This window comes from Triturus cristatus, chromosome 3_2 (assembly GCF_964204655.1).
Source record: "Triturus cristatus chromosome 3_2, aTriCri1.1, whole genome shotgun sequence".
In the NCBI taxonomy this organism is placed as follows: domain Eukaryota; kingdom Metazoa; phylum Chordata; class Amphibia; order Caudata; family Salamandridae; genus Triturus; species Triturus cristatus.
Window position 1 is genome coordinate 522,556,283 of NC_140584.1, and position 21,045 is coordinate 522,577,327.

The 21,045-nt window shown below is 48.9% G+C and overlaps 1 protein-coding gene across 7 annotated transcripts in view; it reads right to left on the bottom strand.

Annotated features, from left to right (window-relative positions):
- PPFIBP2 (PPFIB scaffold protein 2) overlaps nucleotides 1–21,045 on the bottom strand; it is a 1,154,531-nt gene that overhangs the window by 772,495 nt on the left and 360,991 nt on the right. For all 7 annotated transcript variants that reach the window (XM_085648219.1, XM_085648223.1, XM_085648222.1 and 4 more), the window contains one exon: nucleotides 10,201–10,300. In XM_085648219.1, the coding sequence (XP_085504345.1) occupies nucleotides 10,201–10,264 (64 nt within the window). In that variant the 5' untranslated portion in view covers nucleotides 10,265–10,300. The remainder of the gene's footprint in view (nucleotides 1–10,200; nucleotides 10,301–21,045) is intronic.

Here is a 21,045-nt window from a genome sequence, read left to right on the forward strand (position 1 = left end):
ATTCTCGCATGAGATTCGTCTGGTTTTTCTACCTGTTCTTAGAGCAGCACAAGGGGGCTCAATTCCTGAATCATGGTGCTACACCAACATTATTTTCTTTAAAAAAAGGGGTAAACCTGAGCTGGACCCGTCTTCATTTCGGCCAATTTCACTTATAAATACAGACAGCAAAATATTTTCAAAAATATTAGCTTCCAGACTCTCAGCTGCAATCGCCCCATTAGTATCCTTGCGTCAGCACGGATTTATACCCGGGAGGGATACAGCTAACCATATTTCTCGCGTAGTGGCACTTTTGGACTGGGCCCAGGCCACTGAGTCATCTGTTGGGGCGATCCTGTTGGACGCCGAGAAGGCATTTGACAGGGCCTCCTGGGCCTTTCTTTGGATGGTAATGAAGTGGAAGGGATTTAGTCCGGAATATATATTAGCAGTGCAATCTTTATATATTTCCCCTAAAGCAGTAGTTTCAGTGGCGGGGTTGTCTTCAAAGGCATTCAGCATAAGTAGGGGGACTCGCCAAGGCTGCCCTTGCTCCCCCCTGCTTTTTGCTTTGTATATTGAACCCTTTATAAGTTTAATAGAGAGCGCCCAAGACATATTGCCAGTTACGGTCAACTTTATTGATTACAAGGTGTTGGCCTATGCTGACGACATTGTAGTTTTGACTAGGGAGGTGGCGTCCGCATTCCCTGCAATTATAGTCCTAGCAGATCAGTTCGGGAAGCTCTCTGGCTACAAACTTAATACATCCAAAACCCAGGTAATTCAATCTGCAACCATGCCTATCTCAACCGCCCCAACAGTACAGACCGCTACGTATCTAGGGATCAAAATCACCCCACAGGTAGATCTTATTCCGGAATTGAATATCTTACCTATGATCCATTCAGTTAATTTATTGTTAACTCGTTTGGATAATTTACATCTGTCACTATATGGTAGATGTAATGTTCTTAAAATGTTAATCCTTCCCAAATTTCTATATTTGTTCCGTACTATTCCTTTGGAATTTTCTCTACCAAGTTTAGCCAAAGCAGACTCAATATGTAACAGGTTTCTGTGGGGTTATCGTCGTCCACGTAGGGCGGCAAAGTGGATGTGTTTACCCCGGCAAAGGGGAGGCTGGGTGGTCCCCAATCTTTTATATTATTTTTGGTCCTCCATAATCCAACATTTTGGACTACCTCTGCTTGGGGATATTGCTGGGCCACCATTATCGTGTAGACCCTCAATTTTTGAAATAGGGCTAGGTGAAAATGCAAGGGGGATTTTATTGTGAGTACTGGAACCTAGCTACTACAAAAAAACTAAGTTCAAGGTGGCATGGTCTATGTTTTCAGTATGGCGCAAGGTTCGTCGAAAGTGGGCGGTTTCTAACCTGAATTATTATACCCCTTTTTCAGCTTGTTCATTACCTCCAGTTTTTCGGGATCAGGTCACTTTTAAATGGATTGAAGGAAGGTTGGCAAAGCTGGGTGATTTAGGTTATGACGGCCGTTTGGCATCTTTTTCCTGGCTTAAGGATAGGTATCAGCTTAATACCCAAGATTTCTTTAAATATTTGCAACTCCGGAGTTTCATAGATAGATTGAAGGTTAATCCAGAGGTACTGTTTGACAAGATTACATTGGTGGAGCTGATTTCCAGACGTTCGAAAATAGGGGTAATTTATCAGCACTTACTTTCAGGTCTGCCAGATGACATTGCTGCGCATACTAGTAAACTAGAGGCCAAGCTGGGGGTAACAGGTTTGGATTTACCAGAAGCTCTTGCACTGGCCGGGAGTGTTTTAATCTCCGGGAGTTTGCGGTCTCAGTGCTATATGGCCATGTATGACTTATATTACACTCCGGCTAAGATTTCTAAGTGGGGGGGTAATGGCCTGAACGGATGCCCCAGATGTGGGCTCATTGCTGTAAACGATGTCCACATGTTTTTTGAATGCACAAAACTCCGGCCTTTCTTGGGAAATGTTGAGCAATTTATTAACTTAAGGCTTCAGATACCTGTTACTCTCTCCCCTCCTACAACGCGTACCATCACAACGCGGTATGTTACATCGCGGTTTTGACAACGCAAGTCGTTACATCGACTTGCGTTGGAGGGCGCTGGATTTAGGAATAGTGTGAATTACTATTCCAACTCCAGTCTACGTACAGTAGGGAAGGTGTTGGAATAGTAATTCACACTATTCCTTAGTCTAGAGCGCCCTCCAGTGCAAGTCGGTGTAACGACTTTCGTTGTAAAAACCACGATGTAACCATACTGCGTTGTAATGGTTGAGTGGTAAAGGATGTTTCTCCCCTGAATTGGTCATTTGTGGGCTTGAAACCAGTATGCTGTATGAAAGACGTCAACATACCTCCGCTTTAGTGCTAATTGCAATGGCTATGGTTCGCCTGTGTATAACCTCGGATTGGATCAGTCCTGTGGCTCCCACATTTTATAATTGGAGAGCAAGGATGTTGTCCTTGCATAATATAGAGACTGCCGTATGGGAAAGATGGGGCAGACGGAGATTCGACTATGGTAAAAAGATTTGGACCCCTTTTGAAGATTGGTTAGCCCAATAGGGGCTTAGCAGTGTTATTGACTTAATGTAAAATTATTGTAATTGCGTGACTTATGCTTTAATGTTTGTCTTATAAAGCCACCATGCTAATTGTAAACTGCTATATTACATACATGTGAGCAAGCTTTAATAAAAATAAATAAATAAATAAATTTAAAAAAAAGGAACTAAAAGGACTTTCGTTATTTTGAAACATTGAAATCATCCTACATTATTGTAAAAAAAGGAACTAAACTAATTCTTGAAGCATAAATCAGGAATTCCCCTTGCTGCACCACATGCAATTTTTTTTTTAAAGACCTTCAAAAGTTTCAACCGGAATGCATGCCTGAAGATTCATTTATTAAGCCAGACCTTAAAATGCTGTAATGTTGGTGGTGCGGTCCAAGATGGCAGTTGCAACCTGAAACTGCTCCAGACCTCCTCGCTCATCCATTGCCATCTACTACCACCGCACTCACTTGAAACCCCCACAACCCTGGAACACCTGCTATCTCAGGCTGCCTGGTGCTGCTGGTGTTACCCCGCAGTGCTTTGCAGTGGACCAAGGAGCTGCCTGAACCATGGGGCGGCCTTGCCTAAAAAAGCAGCTCTCAGATTGAGGTCTTTGGGGGGAGAAGGAGCTGCACAGGGGCCAGAGCCGCTGGCTGCCCCAGTACCACTGCCCGGGAGTGCAGGGAGGAGTGCTGATGCGCATCGAGAGGGACTCGGAGCAGAGTGGTTGCTGCAGGTCACTGGCATAACGAAACTTGAGGGGAGCCCTGCAAGGTATGAGGAGGTGCCCCCTCTTGACTCTATCGGGAGCTCTCGGGGAGGGAGTACTGTACTGACAGGGCTTCCTCAAGTTTGGGGTCCCGCACCGAAGGGCTGCAGGGACCTGTGTTACGCCACTGCTGCAGGTGGCATACGTGGGACCGCGCTGATTACAGCAGGAACAGGTGAGCTGTCTGAGCGCTCCTCACGGGCAACCGGGTGATTAATCAGCCTGCGTGGAGTACCCTGACTGGATGGCTCTCCTAGGCGAGAGGCCCACCTTCCCCGTATGAATCACAACGGTGCTCCCCTCCGCAGACAGCCCATTTGTGAAACTCCTTTGTGGGACGAGCAGTCCCCTTGGTAGTGGACCCCACTGGATGGGACCTATTTCATCAGCCTTTAGATTGCCAGCTGGTGGCTCTGCCAACTGTCCTCAGGAGTCACCTCCGCCTGCTTGCCCACTGATGCTGCTCGGGTGGGCTGGGTGCCCTGAGAACCGACACACTGCTATGGACTTGCCCTGAAGGCCTCGGCTGCTTGTGAAGCAGGCCACAGACCATCTGCTTTTGGGGCCACTGCTGGGAGGAGACATGGGAAGGAACAGGCCCCCATCCGCCAGTGCAGGTAAAGACAAAGATTGATTGATATACGACCTCCCCTCCGGCGGCACACGGACATCTTCCAGTGTCGCAGCAGAACCATGAGCCCTCTGACCTTGCTATGATTCTTCTAGCCATCAAGGACACAAGGGATGCGGTGGAGACCAAGCAGGGAGAAGTTAGGGTAGAGGTCTCACTCCTGAGATAAGACCTCGGAAGTGTTGCCAGCTGTGGTACGGAGACGGAGGGACGGGTGTCCTCAGTGAAAGATGACGTGGCCACCTTTAAAAACAAGCATTTGCAATGCAATAGGTCTCGCATTAATGCGAGTTTGAGCTATTGACATTGTAAAGGATAATGCCTTTTATTTATGTTTTAAAAACGAAAACAAAAATAAAAGGCATTGTCATTTGCAATATCAATAGCTCAAACTCGCGTAAATGTGAGACCTATTGCATTGCAAATGCTGGTCTACCCAGGTAATCTGTTTCCAAATTATTTTTTAAATCGAAAAAAGCGGAAATGTTGTCTTCTTTTGAGTGTCTCAAGCTGTCAGTCATGGCTGCCAAGAGCTACGGGCAAAGACAGAATGAAAAGTTTAACGAAATGTGTTGTAATGAATCTAAAGTAGCTTCAGATGCCTTTAAAGGGTAGAATGAACGAATAAGCTGATTTGTAAACCGTTAACATCTGCCCCAAGGGCGTCCCGGCGCTAATTGCAACACAATATTAATGTTTTCAGGTGCATATGTTATTTCGGTTCTTAGCACGTTGACTTCCCAGACACTGAATGGTGAACATACATTCGTAAATGAAATACATGTGGGAATTTACTAGTTGTATCTTAATTTTGTCATAAAAAAGGATGCCTACCAATACGAGAAACATAAAAAGGGATATACAACAGAAACGTAAAAAGAAATAAATACCAATCGTGACAAAGGGTTGGTGGGTATCTGTGACCTGCGCTAGGAGGGAAGAGGCCAGGGGTGGGTGGGTGAAGCCTGGGCTTGAGCACGTTTCTCTTACGCGGGATTCTTGTAAAGGGATATTGTGTCTGGGGCTGGTAATTTGTCACGGCCATTTGTGAATTTCATGGGTCTGCCACAGCTGAAAAGCAAAGCGTGTAGCCGCCGGGGTTACCCTTTGTACACGGCGGGCTTCTGTGCTTGTGAAATTGGAAACTGCTTCCTTGATACACCTCCGTTGTCTGTGGAGACAAAGAACGGCGCGGTAGGAACTCTCCCGGGTCATTTTCATGACATCATTGCAGGTTGCGTGGTTGACAACAGGGCGGCTGAAGAGTCTGTAGGCATGATTATGTGGCAAATAAAAGTATTTTGGCAGAAAATCGAATCTGTGACATCATGCTCTCTTGTTTCCAGCGCACAGAAGAATCAAACTCTATTGCAATATATTTTCACAATTAATTCCTATTATACAGGTCTTGACAAGTGTTACTATTTTCCTAGTAAGATAAAAAACACAAGCATTGAAAGCGTGCGTCAACGCGATCTCTCTGAAAGCGAAAGTGATCGCGATGACGCACGAGTTTTCAAAGTGCTGCTGAAGGCTAGCGGTTCGCGCGTGAACGGCTGCGTGAACGCAAGCGCTAGACCGGCCAGCAGCACTTTGAAAACTCACCTCCAAAATGGCTCTCCGAGCCAGCGCATGCGCTGGGCTCAGCGAGACCTAAACAGGGCGCAAAACTACTCTCAGCAACGATGAACATTTAAGAATGTGCTGCAGATGCTGAGAACAGTTCACACAGGAACAATCTTCCCTGTGCTAGGTTCCCAGAGAACTCCGACACTTGTGACATGCAGCGCTATCTGGAGCGGTGGCTGGGGTTCTGGATCCCTAAGGACAAACTGTCATCCTGGTTTGGGGTGGAATGAGCTCTTTGATCCCTGGCCGGGAGGCCAGCTCCTAAGGCCCGCCACACCCACTTACTGCCCGGATGGTTAACTATTGCGACAATGATACCATACTGTGGGAGGCCAGGAGTCGGCCTGACCTTCGCTTTCAGGACTCATGTATTATGATTTTTTCTCCCTACACACAGGCTGCCCAATATCATTGACGCTCCATTGATGAGATGAAACAAAAGCTCCATGCCCTTAATCTCCAGTATATGCTACATTTTCCTGCAAAGTTGAAAATGATCTTTAACTCTACAGCACACTTCTTTGAGACTCCCAAGCAGGCCTGTGAGTGGGCAACAGAGGGGAGAGACTAGAATGCATGGAGAAAAGGAAGACTCCAGGCCAAGGGCTCCAAGGAGCACTCTCCGCCTGAGCCTACATGCACCGAGGAAGAAAAACATGATCCCATAGCCACCATGCTTATACATACACTTGCCAGGGCTCCTCTGGCTCAGATACAGAGAACCCAGCCACAGGCAACTACCTCGAAACACGTGTCCAGGGATGGCTAATGCAACACATACTTTTCTTCATACATCGTGGCATAGGCGTACTCGCCGTCGCCACTACATCTACCACAGTTCCTTGGGGCAACTTGCTGGTGTGACGAGCAGAGTGCGACCAACTTTTGAATCAAAGCTACAAAACCCATGAGAACGCCTGAGCTTTTTGGCTCCCGGTCTGGCAACAAAAGGAACCCACCATGATGTTCCGTAGGATTTTGCTGCTCATAGCTGGTGGCGAATCATCCACCGGGGGGAACAGTGATATTCTTACAATGTGCTATTCATCAGTGCTGGTTTTGGCAGGTAATTAGGCAAAAGAAGAGCCCCCCCCATAATAGGTCTTAGCTGAGTTTTATGTTTGAGGTTGAGTTATGTAGAAGTTTAGGGCAACAGATGCTTCAGGGGTTAAAGCATGGGGAGATGGGCAGTTGAAGGGAAAGGGATTGGTTTTCTTCTACAGCTGTTCAGTCACAGACACCATAATATCTTGCCCAATTTGTCTGGTCCTTCTGGTGCCTGTGGTTTGAAGCACCAGCACTCTGACGGAGAGCTGACGCGCCAGCCCGGTAGCAGTTTCCACCTATTGTGCCTGCTGCTTGCAGGACGGAGGTCCAGGTCTTGTCCTGGAATGCAAAGGGTCTACTGGACCACATACAGCAGTTCTCTGGTACACCAATCGCTTCACCCCCACTGTACTGATGTTGCATGTGACCCACTTAAATGCTGACACTGCCCATACTTACAAAGATAAGGAGATGATCGGGTTTATCATTCGGGTGTCCTCAAATGTCTTAGGGCACTGCCATTCAGAAATAAAATAGGTTTCCCTTGGCAGTGACCAACACACACTTAGATCCCTTTAGGATGTACATCAGGATCGAGAGTCTGTTTGAAGGTAGACACTATAATGTCAGCCTATGTACCGAATTTGTTGCTCCCCCTCACACTGCGCTCTTTGACCAAAACCCTGCAGTTTTTCACAGGGCACCAACAATATTGAAAGGGATTTTAGTGCAGTCCCTCACCCAAAACTTGATTCTTCTGACCATCCAGGGGCAGAGCGGAGGGCCCGGTCCCGTCAGCTCCACACCTGGATGAATTCCCTTGGGCTCTGTGACGCGTGGAGGGCATGGCACTACTGGGAATTCTGTGTAAACTCACTTCTGGGCCCATTAAGACAGCATTGCATATTGATCTCCTGCTACTCCTGGCCTCCTGCAGCGGTCCAGGGTTGACACCTTCCAAGAGGGATATTTGATCAACCACAATTCATTCTGTGGTTTAGGTTCCCAGAGCCAACTAAACGACCTATGTGGTGCTTGAACGCCTGGTACCTAGTCACCTCAAACTGCTCTGAATAGATAGAATCCAAGCACCAATCCCACTTTGAGACTAACCGGATCAGTGATCTCGATGGGCACCCTCTGGGTGGCCAGCAAACCCATAATTAGATGGATAGTGAAAGGGTATATTCGGAGCAAGGAGAGAGAGAAGCTGGTTCAAATCATTGCCTTAGAGATCTGCATCCTCACTTTGGACCTCAGGCCCTCACAAAGTCCTCAACGGATTTAATCTGCCGCCTGCCAGTGGAAAGGACATTGGTGAAACAAATCTCATTAAAAGAGGTTCAACGGTGTTGGATGGCAACAACCCAGCGGGTGTATGAGCATGGAGCCAAGTCCACGAATCTCCTTTACTAGCTGGCCACCAGGGAGATGACCTCCAGAGAGGTCTCCTGAGTCACTGACCCTGAGAGATGCCACAGCACATGCATGCCTGCTATAGTTTAAGTGTTTGCTGATTACTACACAGAGCTGTATGCCAATAGACCAAGGCCCCACGCTCCTGACGGAGCTCTACTTGCCCTAGATCCCCTGAGCACTCAACCTTGAGTTGGACCAGCTGATCAAGTTGAAGAACCTAAAGAATCTGATGCAGTTCTGTCAATTATGCCCTCTGGTAAGACACCGGACCCAGATCGCTTGCTCATTGAATACTACCATGCATTTTATACTATGCTGGCATGTACATTGAAGCCCTGGGGACAGGCGATTTTCCCCCGGAGCTGCACACTGTCAAAATAGTGACAATTCCTGAAGCAGGACAACCCCTGAACCACTGTGCCTCACATAGACCCATCTCCCTCATTAATTCCACCATTAAAATATTTGCAAAGGTCGTGGCCAATTAGCTACAATAGACTCTGCCCTATCTTATCCACCCTGAACAGTGTGGCTTTATGTTAGCCTGCAGCACCTGACACTGAATTCACAGAGTCCAGATGGCCCTTTCCCAAACGCACCGCCTTCAATACCCTTCGGCCCTACTTTTAATACATTTTCAGAAGGGCTTCTTGGTCCTTTCTAAGTAGTGTTCTAGAGCCTGCTGAGCTTGGGACTCATTAAGCTTTTGTATTCTCACCCACTGGCACAGGTTCAGATACATTGGACCCTCTCATCCACCTTTCCTATCTGCAGAGGCACCCGACAGGGCTGCCCCCTCATCCCCTTCTCTTTGCGTTGGCAATTGATCCTTGGTCCCTTCCAGAGGTCATGTGAGTGGTTTTCTCAGTTGGAGGGTGGCACTCCGATTCACGGGATGGGACTACAAACTCACGGGCATGACTCCTCTTTGGCAGGAAACATGGTTGCACCCCTCAAAGGGGCTGGCTGGGTTCGCCAGATGTGACAGAGTTGGAATTACCCTTCTTAGGGATGTGTGGTAAGGAAATTGTATTTAATAGTTTCAAGAAATACAGGAACAATATCCCCTCTCCACACCTAATTTCACAAGTACATACATTTGTGACACGCTCTCACATCCAACATCCCCACATGGGCAACCATTCTTGATCTAGACCCCTTATGCCTAAGACGTTGACTGCTTAGATCAGAGGCTTAATCTCACAGATCTACCAATCCCTGTTCATCAACGCCCAAACCAGTTGCAAAACTGAAGTGTGAGGCGTGGATGGGTGAACTTGACAATGCAGACTGGAGGGTGTTCCTGATGGCCCCTTGGGAACTCACCATCTCCACGCTCCTCAGACTGGTCCAGCTTAACTATCTCTGCTTAACTTATATGACTCCACAGTGACTTCAAAAGGCAGGCAGGAACCCACAGGCAAACTGTTTCCGCTGTTCCTCTTTGGACTCAGACGTCTTCCGTATAGGATGGTCCTGTCCTGTGCTGTCATGGTACTGGTGACAGAGAGGGCGTGAACTTTCATTGGTCATGGACAGGCCAATAGAACTCTCAGCCACAGCTGCTCTTCAGGGCCTCCTGGATGGGAAGGGGGGACCAAGACTGGAATATATATTTATTGGGGTTACTACACTGATTGTCAAACGAGACACTGCCCAGAAATGGAACTCCAAGAACAGTCCATCGCTGACCATGTGGCAGGCAGGGCTGGACTGGTGTGCCAGCAGAACAGTCCATTTATGCCGCCAGAGACTACCACAGAAACATGGGAGGATTTGGGGTAAATGGTGGGAGTATTCTGGTTTGGGCTCGGATGATTGTTCAAGCTCATCTAGCGACAAGTGCTGTCTTTGAAACAATAGTTGCGCCTGTACTGTCATTGTGTTCAAGGATAAAAACAATACAATTTGGTTATAAAAAAATGCTGTAATGTTCACCAGCGTAATCAATGTTGTATCAGATGTGCCACAGCTGAAAAAAAGTAAACTACTACTACATTGCATAAATTGGCATGTGTGTGATTTTTTTGTGTGAATGATCAAATTAACGTCTTATAAATAGAAGCAGCAAATACCATAGGCCCAGAAAAACATTTAGTCTGAAAATTCAAAAATATTGAAAATAAAACAGCTTACCTGCTATGATGTCATCCATTTGCTCGAGGGCTGCTTCAAGCATGTAACTAGCATCAGAAGCCATGATGTGAGTTTGACTTTTGTCAAGCCTATAAGGCACCTATTTTGTTAATAAAAAAGAAAAAAAATGAATTACATTGCTGTGTTATCTTTCAACAGTGTAATTTAAACAAAATGCTAATGTGTTTTTATTTACAACGTAATGCTCTGTGTATTAATGTTTACGCTCAAAAGCATGTGCTGCACTTTGATATGTTTTGCCCTCGATGAATTAGTCCCAAAATTAATTTGTCATTTTCATATTATGAATTACACGTCACAATATGTTTTTCAATTGATCATTTGTTAACAATATTCTTAGACAAATTAACTCAGCTATCATTAATTTCCATGGTCACTGGCTAACATGAATCTTGTACTATCACACAGACAGTGCTATAACCTAAATTGCAAGCACTTTGTATCCTGGCATATCCTGATATTTTCTGTTACGTTCTATAAACGTACGGGGCTTATTCTCTGACTGTAGAATAAATGCTAGCATATCATTACTAATACACATTATTATCTTTATGTTTTCATCTTAAAAAGTGTTCAAGTTAAGAGTCTCTTTTTTTGTTACTGACTTAGCCAAAAAGCTGCACAATTAGATTTTATAGAAAGGACAGCTGCGAACACTTCTTTCTCAGTTCCAAGAGTAAACAAATAACAACCATTGGCAAAGCCAATAGGTTGTGCCTTCATAATGTGAGTGTTAAGAGACTAATGCAGAAATGCTCGTTTGTGAAGCATTGTCTAACAGGGAAAGAAAATAATATTTCACAATACTAGAGGAAAAACAAAGACATCTCAAGGTATCTCAAAACTGAACAATGAATTTAATATTTTCAGTCTTTATAAATGGCATGATTTATTTTTTCACATTTCAAGCAGGAGTGAGTAGAGCAGCCATGGCTTTTCCATTAGCGTGTTCGGGCTCTGCCGTTCCCTAATTTGTAGCCCTAAAGCTAACATTTCCAATCGCAATCTGTCATGTCATGTTTTTTTATCATGAATTGTTCATGTAGCCTCCCACTCATCCTTGGAATGTGGACATGCACTTTAAGGCAGCCCCAACGCATGAGATAGGACTTACCTTTGAACAGCACATGGTACTAAGTAAGCGGAGCTGAGGGGGCCTTCAGTGCCGCCATGCTGATATATTGTAGCCCATGGCCATTTCTATGCATAGCCCAATCTGAGGCCTTGGTATCATGTCAATCTTCTCTGGCAGACCCCACATTTTCTCCGTTATCACATGACTGAGTGATGTCACCGGGTGGCCTCGACCCTTAAGTTTGATGCCTATCATGATTGTGAGACCCGGCCCCCACAGCGCAGTTTACAGTGGTCGTATTGAAGAAGCACTGACCCAGTACGAACATGAAATCATCCCAACAGCGAGGGATCTGGAGCTGCAAGACTTCAGACTCTGCAGCAGAAACTGGTATTTGTTTTCACACTTTACAGATCATTGAAGCTTTGTGTGGAGGAGTACTTAAAAAACATAAAATCATTTACATTCAGCCAATCCCAAGGGACTGCTACAGGCCACAACAGGATTTCCGATGGAAATGTCTGCTTTCTTCCCCATTTCTTTTCCATCTAGGGCATGCCACAGAGGAATTTTGAAGGGAAGTAGGTGCATGCTTGTTCCATACCGGAAAAGACAAATATGGAAAAGAGTAGACATTTCCCCTACCAGTTAAAAAAAACCATTCAAAAACAGTTTCTGGGACGGTCTGCTTATGTTTCATTTCTCGAACAGGGCCAAGCTAAACATACAGCTGAAGATTCAGATGCCGCTCCTACCAAATTTTTTACAACTGTTTTTTTGTGAGATGCAAATGTGGGTCATTGCTTCAAAAAGATGCTTATATTGAAATATGAAGCAAAACAAAAATGGTGTTGGAGACCCATCAGTGGGGTTGGCAGATTCTGGATTGAAACGTGAAGTAATCTTATTAATTCTATCGACGGTCCAGCCTAAGGGGATTCCCAGAGACCCCAATGACATACAGACAGTCTCCACCACCAGCTGGGCATGGGATAACCTCAAACGGTACACAGGCGCCACTGCATTATATTCCTCTGAACTGCCCCTTCCAAACGCCCCTTGGCTGCCTATAACAGGTGAAAAACTGGTTCAACGCACCTTAACCAAATTTGATCTCACCAAAATAGGAGATTTCCATCCGGAGGGACACATCTTGTCTATGTCAGACGACACCCGTTTCCAAGATGTCTCCTTCATGGACAGTTTTGTGCTAGGCCGTCTTCTTTCGGCTCTACGCGCTACTCTACCCTACTACCCCGTGGAATCGGACTCCTTCATGCCCCTTACATTGGTCATCTAAAATTATACGGGTATCCATCTAATTTCTAAGCTATACAAAGCATGAGCTAGCCTGAAGCCGGTAAACGATAAGGTCCGCAAAGCTTGGGAGAACGATCTAGGCCACTCAATTAGAGATGAGCAATGGGTGAAATGTTGCGAGGTAACCAAGGGAGTCTATCTTAATAGTAGGCATAAGTTTCTCCATTTGAAATTCCTACGCCGTATTTACTTTACACCTGCAAAAGCACACAAACTGGACAAGTCCAGACCACATACTTGCCAGAAATGCACCGCACCGTATGCAGATTTTGCACACCTCGCATGGACGTGTCCTTAACTACAGACATATTGGGAGCAGGTACTCACTACTTTATTATTTTTTTTTTTTATTTATTTATTTTTTAAACCGTTTATTACAAGACTAAAAAATATACAAATATGGGCCTACAACCTTCCGGCCGGCCGCTAGCAATGAAAGGAGCATACGATATACATTTATAAAACACATGGTGCTGCGGCTGAGCATGCACATGAGGTAACATCGTTGCGAGCCACACTATCCAGACCCCACTATACGGTTCCATTTTAAACTTAAAGAACAACAAATACAAACAAACCCACAAGGCAATCCTCAATCGGAAATAGCAACACGTGCTCCCCTAGAGGGGGGATCCTAGCCATCCATAGGAATCTCAAGAGGGGGGAGAGATCAGAACTAGGGCTGGGTACACCTAATGCCCAGGTACCGGGGGGATGAGTTGGCTAAGGGGACGGGGCCGGCGACGGATCAGGCAATAACCGTGGAGCACAGATTCCCCCGCGGTAGGCGTTCCAGGGGCCCCATACTTTCACCCATGTCGCAGGCTTACCTCTCGCCACATACACCACCTTTTCCCGAAACATGCACCAATCCATATGTTCCTTCCAGGCCGAGACAGTCGGGGGCCTCTGGGATCCCCACAGTTGGGCAATATCACGCTTGGCAACCATATACCCCAGAGTCACCCACCACGTCTGCGGCACCGAGTAATCGGTAGGCTCCCACACATTCAACAGGCATCTCCTCGCTTCGGGCAACAGCGCCACATGCGTGACCACTCGCAGCACCTCATGCACACCACGCCAGAACCCCTCCACCTCCGGGCACTCCCACAAGATATGCAGAAAAGTCCCCAGCGCACCACACCCACACTTACACAAACCGTCCTCAGCATAGCCCATACGCAGGAGCTTTGGCCCCGTCATGTAGACCCTGTGGAGTATCTTGAGCTGGACGAAACGAAGGCGGGCCGGTATGGCCACCTCTTTCGGGGAGGCCACCGCGGAGATCCAGTCCTCGTCGTCCAGCTCCAGCCCATCGGCTACCCAAGGCTCACGAAGGGCAGTCAACAAGTCTGAGCGGTCGTTGATCAGTTTTTTGTAGATCAGTGAGATCGTGCTGTCAGGGACGTGTCCATCCAGCACTCTATCCTCCAGGGGGGAACACTCCGGGATGGAGGCAACGTCCGGAAAGACGGAGCCCAGCGCATGCCGGACCTGCAAATACCGAAAGTACTCGCTGCCCTGCAACTGAAATTCCGTCTGCAGCATCTCGAACGTTTTAAATCCTCCCCTCGTCCAGAGATCCCCCACTTTGCTAATGCCTATTAAGTCCCACTTCTCAAAGCCCTTCGAGGTCCACAAGGAGCCCAACCGCTCAGACGCGTATAGTGGTGACGCCCGGGTCAAACGGTCCTTCCACCCCATAGCTGCATTGGCCGCGTGCCACACTCGCACCATGACACGCGTGGGGCCCGTTAGGCGAGCGTCGGGCGCGCTAGAGTAGAGCGCTCGATTATGGTCACCACCTGGAAGTAGCATCCTATCCATTTCAAACGCCGGGTTTAAGGCGGGCCCATATAGGCCCTGATTAATCGCAGCTAGCTGGGAGGCCCAATAGTACCGTTTAATATCCGGGAGGGCAATCCCCCCGTCATACCATGGGAGCGTCAGCTTAGCCAGGGCAATACGTGGCCTCCCGTCCCAGAACAGGCGGCGCTGCAAACTCTCCACTTCGCGGAAGTAGCGCGCTGGGACGAGGTCCATAGTGTTCTGCAACGCGTACAGGAAATGCGGCAGCGACATCATTTTAAACAATGCCGCCCGGCCGAGCGGCGAAAGCGGCAAACGCCGCCAGCGCGCGACATCCTCTTTCAAACGCTGGAGGGGGGGAAGCAAGTTCCGATCATACCGAGCCTCCGGGTCCAGAGTAATGAAGACACCCAGGTACCTAAATCCCTGCGGGGCGACCTGGATCGGACAGCCCCGCGGGAGGATAGGAGCCTCCCCGGAGAGAACATACACACACGATTTAGCCCAGTTGATGACCAGACCGGAGTTACGACCGAATGAATGCAAAACATCAACCAGTACTATGAGTGATTTACGTGGGGAAGCTAGGTACAAGAGGATGTCATCAGCGTATAGGGATACGCGGTCCTCATACTCAGGGGTCCAGCGGAGACCACGGATGGAAGGCTCCCACCGCAGCCACTCCGCCAGGGGCTCCAAGGCAAGTGCAAAGAGGAGCGGCGATAAGGGGCAGCCCTGCCGTGTGCCCCGGCCCAGCTCGAACGGAGCCGATACTCTTCCGTTCACCACCACCTGCGCCAATGGGCCCGAATACAGCAATTTGATGAACCCTGGGCCAAATCCAAACTTCGCAAGCATCGCCCAGATATATGGCCATTCAAGCGTGTCAAACGCCATGGTGGCGTCTAAAGACGCCAAAATGGCCGGCTCCCGTATGAACGGGGCACGTGCGAGCACACCGTGCAAACGCCGCAGATCAAGGGCTGTGTTGCGATGGGGAATAAAGCCAGACTGGTCCTGATGAACCAAATCGCCCACCACGCCGACCAGCCGATTGGCCAGTACCTTGGCGAGAATCTTGGGCTCCGCATTCAGTAGCGAAATGGGACGATAGGATGTAACCCGGTCCCGAGGTCTCCCCTCCTTGTGGATGACCACGATTGTAGCCAGACGCTGGTCCAGCGGGAGGGAGCCCACCAAGTGTGCCGCCAGGAACATAGCCCGGAGGTGGGGTGCCAGCGTATCCGGTCGCAACTTGTACAACTCGATAGGGAGACCATTCGGACCCATGGCCTTGCCGGAAGCGACCGAGCGTATGGCGAGGGCGATCTCGTCGGAGGTGGGAGCGGCGTCCAACGACACCCTGTCATCCCCGGAAAGGGACGGCAGCGCGATATCACTGAGCAGGGCACGGGAGTCCTCTTCCGAGCAGGGAGACACCGGGGAATACACCCCACGGAAATAATCCGCGAAACAGGAGACGATTTCTTCTGGCTCAGTTACACACACACCATCCGTTTTCTCAATCAGCGGGACCACACGATTCGCTCTCTCTTTTTTGTCCAACCACGCTATAAGTTTACCAGCCTTATCACCCACATCATACAGTCGCCCCTGTTGCTCTCTACTGAGGCCCCTGGCCGCCTCCGTGACGAGGGCCCTATAGGCCGCTTGCTTGAGTTGGAGGACATGTAATGCGGCATCCGTCACCCCACCTTCTAAATTACCCTCCAACTCGGCTATTTCAGCCTCCATCCGGGTCACCTCCTCCCGCTCGCGCCTCCGGGCGTGGGAAATAAGGGATAGGGCCTCCCCTCGGAGTACTGTCTTGAAGGCCTCCCATAGCGGTACAGCCGAAGGCACGGACCCCACATTCTCATCAAAATATCGCTGAAGGGATTTAATCAATTCAGCGCGAATGGTGGGGTCGCGAAGGTACCAAGGATTGATTGGGACCACCCTACCCTCACCCCTCGGAAAGACATCAAAGTGCAGTAGGAGCGGGGAGTGGTCCGAAATACCCCGTGGCAAATGGCGCACCTCTCCCACCCTCCCAACATAGGCCGCCGGGACAAGGACATAGTCTAGTCGTGAGAGACTACCATGGGCTCCCGAGTGGAAAGTGTACTGCAGCTGCGTGGGGTGTTTTAAACGCCAGCAGTCCACTAATCCAAATGTATCCAAGAGGCCGGGTAGCCATGCCTGTGCCCGGGGGAGGTCCCTAGGGGGGTGACGATCCACAGTCCCAGATACCACCGCATTAAAATCCCCCCCCACAACTAAAAGCTCCCCCGGAAGGCCAAGGAGAAGGCGCCCAAGGTCCGCAAAGGTGGTCGACTGCAGCCCCGGTGGGATGTATACTGACACAAAGACAACCACTTTGCCCTCCAGTCTTCCCACCAAGACCGTGTAACGTCCCCTGTCATCGTGGAGCACCTCATCAATCTCCAACGGGAGCGAGTTCTTCACCATGATGCCCACACCCCTTGAGCCAGACGTGAAGCCCGAGTGAGCCACTAGGCGATAGCCACGCCGATTCATGGCGCAGAAGGAGTTGCCAATGAGGTGTGTCTCCTGCAGAAAGACTACATCGGGCGAGATTCGCTTCAAAAACTGCAGGACCACACCTCGTTTGATCCTGTCCCCCAGTCCATTCACATTCCAAGACAACAAAGTTAATTCCCTACCCCCCATCATATACAGAAGCCATCATTCGTCCCCCGGAGAGCACTTTAGAACTAACACAAAAATACGTTTGCCTTGTGATAAAAACGAACAACACCCCATCCCTACCCACCCACCCCAACAGAACTCCCCCCTCCCTGCACCCCTGCATGAGCCCGAACAGCCCCCCCAACGTGCAGTGTGCCTGTCGCCCCATATATAGTTAGACTAACTAAACCCCCTAGAGGAGGAGGGAGAACCCCCAATAGACCCAACACAACCTCCATAGGAGGGGAACTTACAAAAACTGACGCAGAATCGAAAGTGGCATCATTTTCGTCCAGAGTGAGGCCCAATATTAGACCCTCAGTCCCGATCCAGCGTGCCGTCTCCCCCCGCCGCCCCCCCCCCCGCCCCCCCGATCACGATCCCCGGGCAGAGTATCCAGCCAGTCCCCGGCCGCTTCAGGACGATCAAAGAAGTGCGTGCGACCATCCACCTCCACTCGCAGCTTGGCTGGGAAGAGCATGGCGTATTTGAGGTTTAGGTCCCGAAGACGGCGTTTGACGCCTAGGAAGCTCAGTCTCTGCTTCTGGACCGCTGGGGTGAAATCAGGATAAAAATTAACCTCCATATTGTCAAGCTTGACCGGTCCATGCAGTCTGGAGGTTTGCAGGATAGCGTCTCTGTCCCGAAAATTGAAAATCCGGGCGATGAGAGGTCTCGGAGGGGCTCCGACCTTCGGCCTTCCCCCGGGAACCCTGTGGGCCCTCTCCACAGCGAAGAGTTTGCTCAGCCCCCGTGGCTGGAGATGGGTAGCAATCAGGTCCTCCACAAAGAGATCCGCCGCCGCCTCCTCGCGTCCCTCGGGCACCCCGATAATGCGGATGTTGTTCCTCCGTGCCCGACTCTCGGAGTCCTCCAGGCGTCGATCCATAAGCGCACTCGCCTGACTAAGCCGGCGCACCTCTGTTTGCAAGGCCGCCACATCTGTCGTTAGGCCCGATGCGGTGTGGGCCAAAGAACCTACTCGGTCGTTGGTTTTGGAAAGATCGGCCCTCACCAGGCCAACATCCACGAGGACCGAGTCGATCTTCTGCGCCAGTGTATCAAACCGCTGGCCCACCGAGGCCTTCATCTCGGCAATGGCGCCCATGACATCTCGCAGAGTCAGATCTGCGGGCAGGTCTGGGGCATCAGGAGGCCTCTCAGGGGACTTGCGCGGTCCATCGGGAGATCCCTTCTGGAGGGTATAGCGGTCCATACTGTTGGCCTGATGGACGGCGCCACGCCGGGTCGATTTGGTCTTTGCCCGGTCTCCATCTTGTTTCGTGGCCATGGCCACCAGTCTCCCAGTCGCACCAGCCACGTCGTGTAGGGCAGGAAAGCAGGGCCACGAGCTCCGGGGGGGGCCCCCTCAGAGCAGCGGGGTGGATCACAGCCTGCAGGCAGGCAGGGTCTCCCAGCAAGGCCACACCAACACCAAGGGCTCCGCGACCCAACCTCGCAGAGACGACAAGGGGGTGTGAAAGCGAAAGCGAAAGTGCAGGGTACGCGAGTCGCCAGGCCCTGCCTGCCGCTGTTGTTCACTTTGTCACTGGATCACCCCACAGCGCAATTCCGGGGTCCGGCGAGGGGAAGGCCGCAAACCTCAATCGGTGCTCACTCTGGTGTCCGAGGTCCGATTCGGAAGCGGGAAACGGGTGCCACCTCAGCTCAGGTTCACCAACATAGTCCCCTCATCCAGGGCAGGATAATTTCAGGATAATCGTAGGAGGTTGCGGAGGTCCTCGGGAGCCTCGCACCTACGCGGCCATCTTGGTTGCGCGCTAGGCTCCTCCTACTCACTACTTTAGAAGCCATGATTAACTTATCTCTCATTCCTACACCAGAAGTGGCTTTAATGGGCTATACAGTTAATTTCCCCAAAAAGTTCAAAAGGTTTGCATCTATCGAACTTCTGCTAGCTAAAAGGGAAATGGCTATAATGTGGGGCCGTAAATCAATACTAACTGTGAGGTTTATGCAAGCATTGCGCCTAGCACATCTCGTCCTAAAGACATATGGGGACCCTATAGATCATATATTTAGACTTTACGGCAGTCCACAGCCTCACAACTAGAACAGGGCATAGACCCGGAGGGAGTGGGGTGATGGTCACATCCCATGAGCAATGAGAATGCAATCACTATACAGTATACTTTGCTTTATATGTATGTTGTATCCAGAGGTCAAAGGTGGAAGAGAACGCTACTAGAGGGTCACAGGAGAGACCGAGAGCTGTAAAACCATTGGTAGTATAAATGTATGCAGTGACTGATATAATGTTACCAATAGCCATATTAACCATCCACTGCTAAACAAGTTGTAGCTATTACGAATATCATACTGATGCAACTTACAGTAACCCTTCGTTTCTATTTATTGTGATATATGGAAAATAAAGTTAAGAAAAAAGTAATCTTATTAATTGCAGAGATGTCTTCTCTTTACCCTCTCCCCCTTCTCAGTACAATGTTTTTAACTGGCTTACTTTTCTCCCTTGCACCCCTGTCTTATCCTAGTATCTCCCCCAAATGTATCTCATTATTTGTCCTTCTTTCCTGTCCACACTTTTTCTCCCCTAAAGTATGTTTGGAATCTCCTTGATGCGTCATCTCTGCTTTCCCTGTCCCTCCCATCATTCCTCCATTCCCTTACATTGTCTTTAGATTGTACCTTCTTTTACCTAGTCTTCCCCCTACTAATACTGTTAAAATCTGCCCTCTCTTTTATCCAGGTAGCATTCTGTTTACCTTACCTCCGGTATACAACTTCTCACTTTCCATCCTATCTTCCTCTGTGATTCCTACCCTGCCAAGTGGTGCCAACCAAGTCCTGTGGATCCAGCAGAACCAATGCGCTCCTCTAGTGCAGAGCGCAACCCTGAGCAGAACTGAAGTACTGTCTCTGTTGCGTTGACTTTCCTGTCGCAAGGAGTTCACATCGCTCTCTCAGTCAGCAGCAGACGCATCCCTGACACATTCCCTCACATGGTAATTCTCTCATCAACAATAGCCTCGACTGCTCTGCATTGCAAGCCCCGCAGCTTCTTCAGAACCCGCCAAGGTGCAATGCATCTTTGATGCAGGACTTCGCATTGCAAGCTTCCTGCTGAATGCCTCCTCAACGACGGCCCAGAACCTTGCATCAGAGCCTTGCTACTACTCAGATTCAACACTGCGCGACACATCTCCGACCCGGACCTCGCATCGATTCAGTTGCATGAAGCATCCCCGACACGGGACTCTGCAACTCTTCGCAACCAGGGTTTAAGGTACCCTTGTTCAGCTGCCTAACTGGATCCCTGTAGCCAGTCCACGTTCCATTGTGGTTGGCCTGAACTTCTGACTTTATCCTGGTCTAGCGCCACCCGATATCCACAGTTGGCTCTTTGGTGCTATTTTCACTGAAATCTTTAAACTTGCATATCTCCGGTAATACGGATTGGATTTAACGTTTTGTTCTTGATTTATTTATTAAAATGTACTCTTTTTCGAAATTGGTGTGGGACCTTTCTTGTGGTATGTTTTCACTGTAATACTGTTTGAAGTGCTGCATGAATACTTTACACATTGCCTCTATGTTAAGCCCAACTGCAGGCTTTCACCCCTCCTCAACCAGCAACCCAATTACTTATAAAATCCATTAGAAGCAACAGAAGTTCGTGAAATTTTACACTTCATTTGTTTCAACTTTTCGGGTTCTGTGGAGAAAATACAGCGGGAGCAAAAGCAACTATTTTCTAACTATTTTCTAACAAAAGTACATCTTTTGTTGTACATTTATTGTGCTTCTAAACGTACAACAAAGAATAGCCCATACTTAACTGTTGTGTTATCGGAGGCTACAATACAGTTGCACTGTATTTATCAAACATGAAGTTCTCAATGATGCTGTCTTACTGTCCTGCC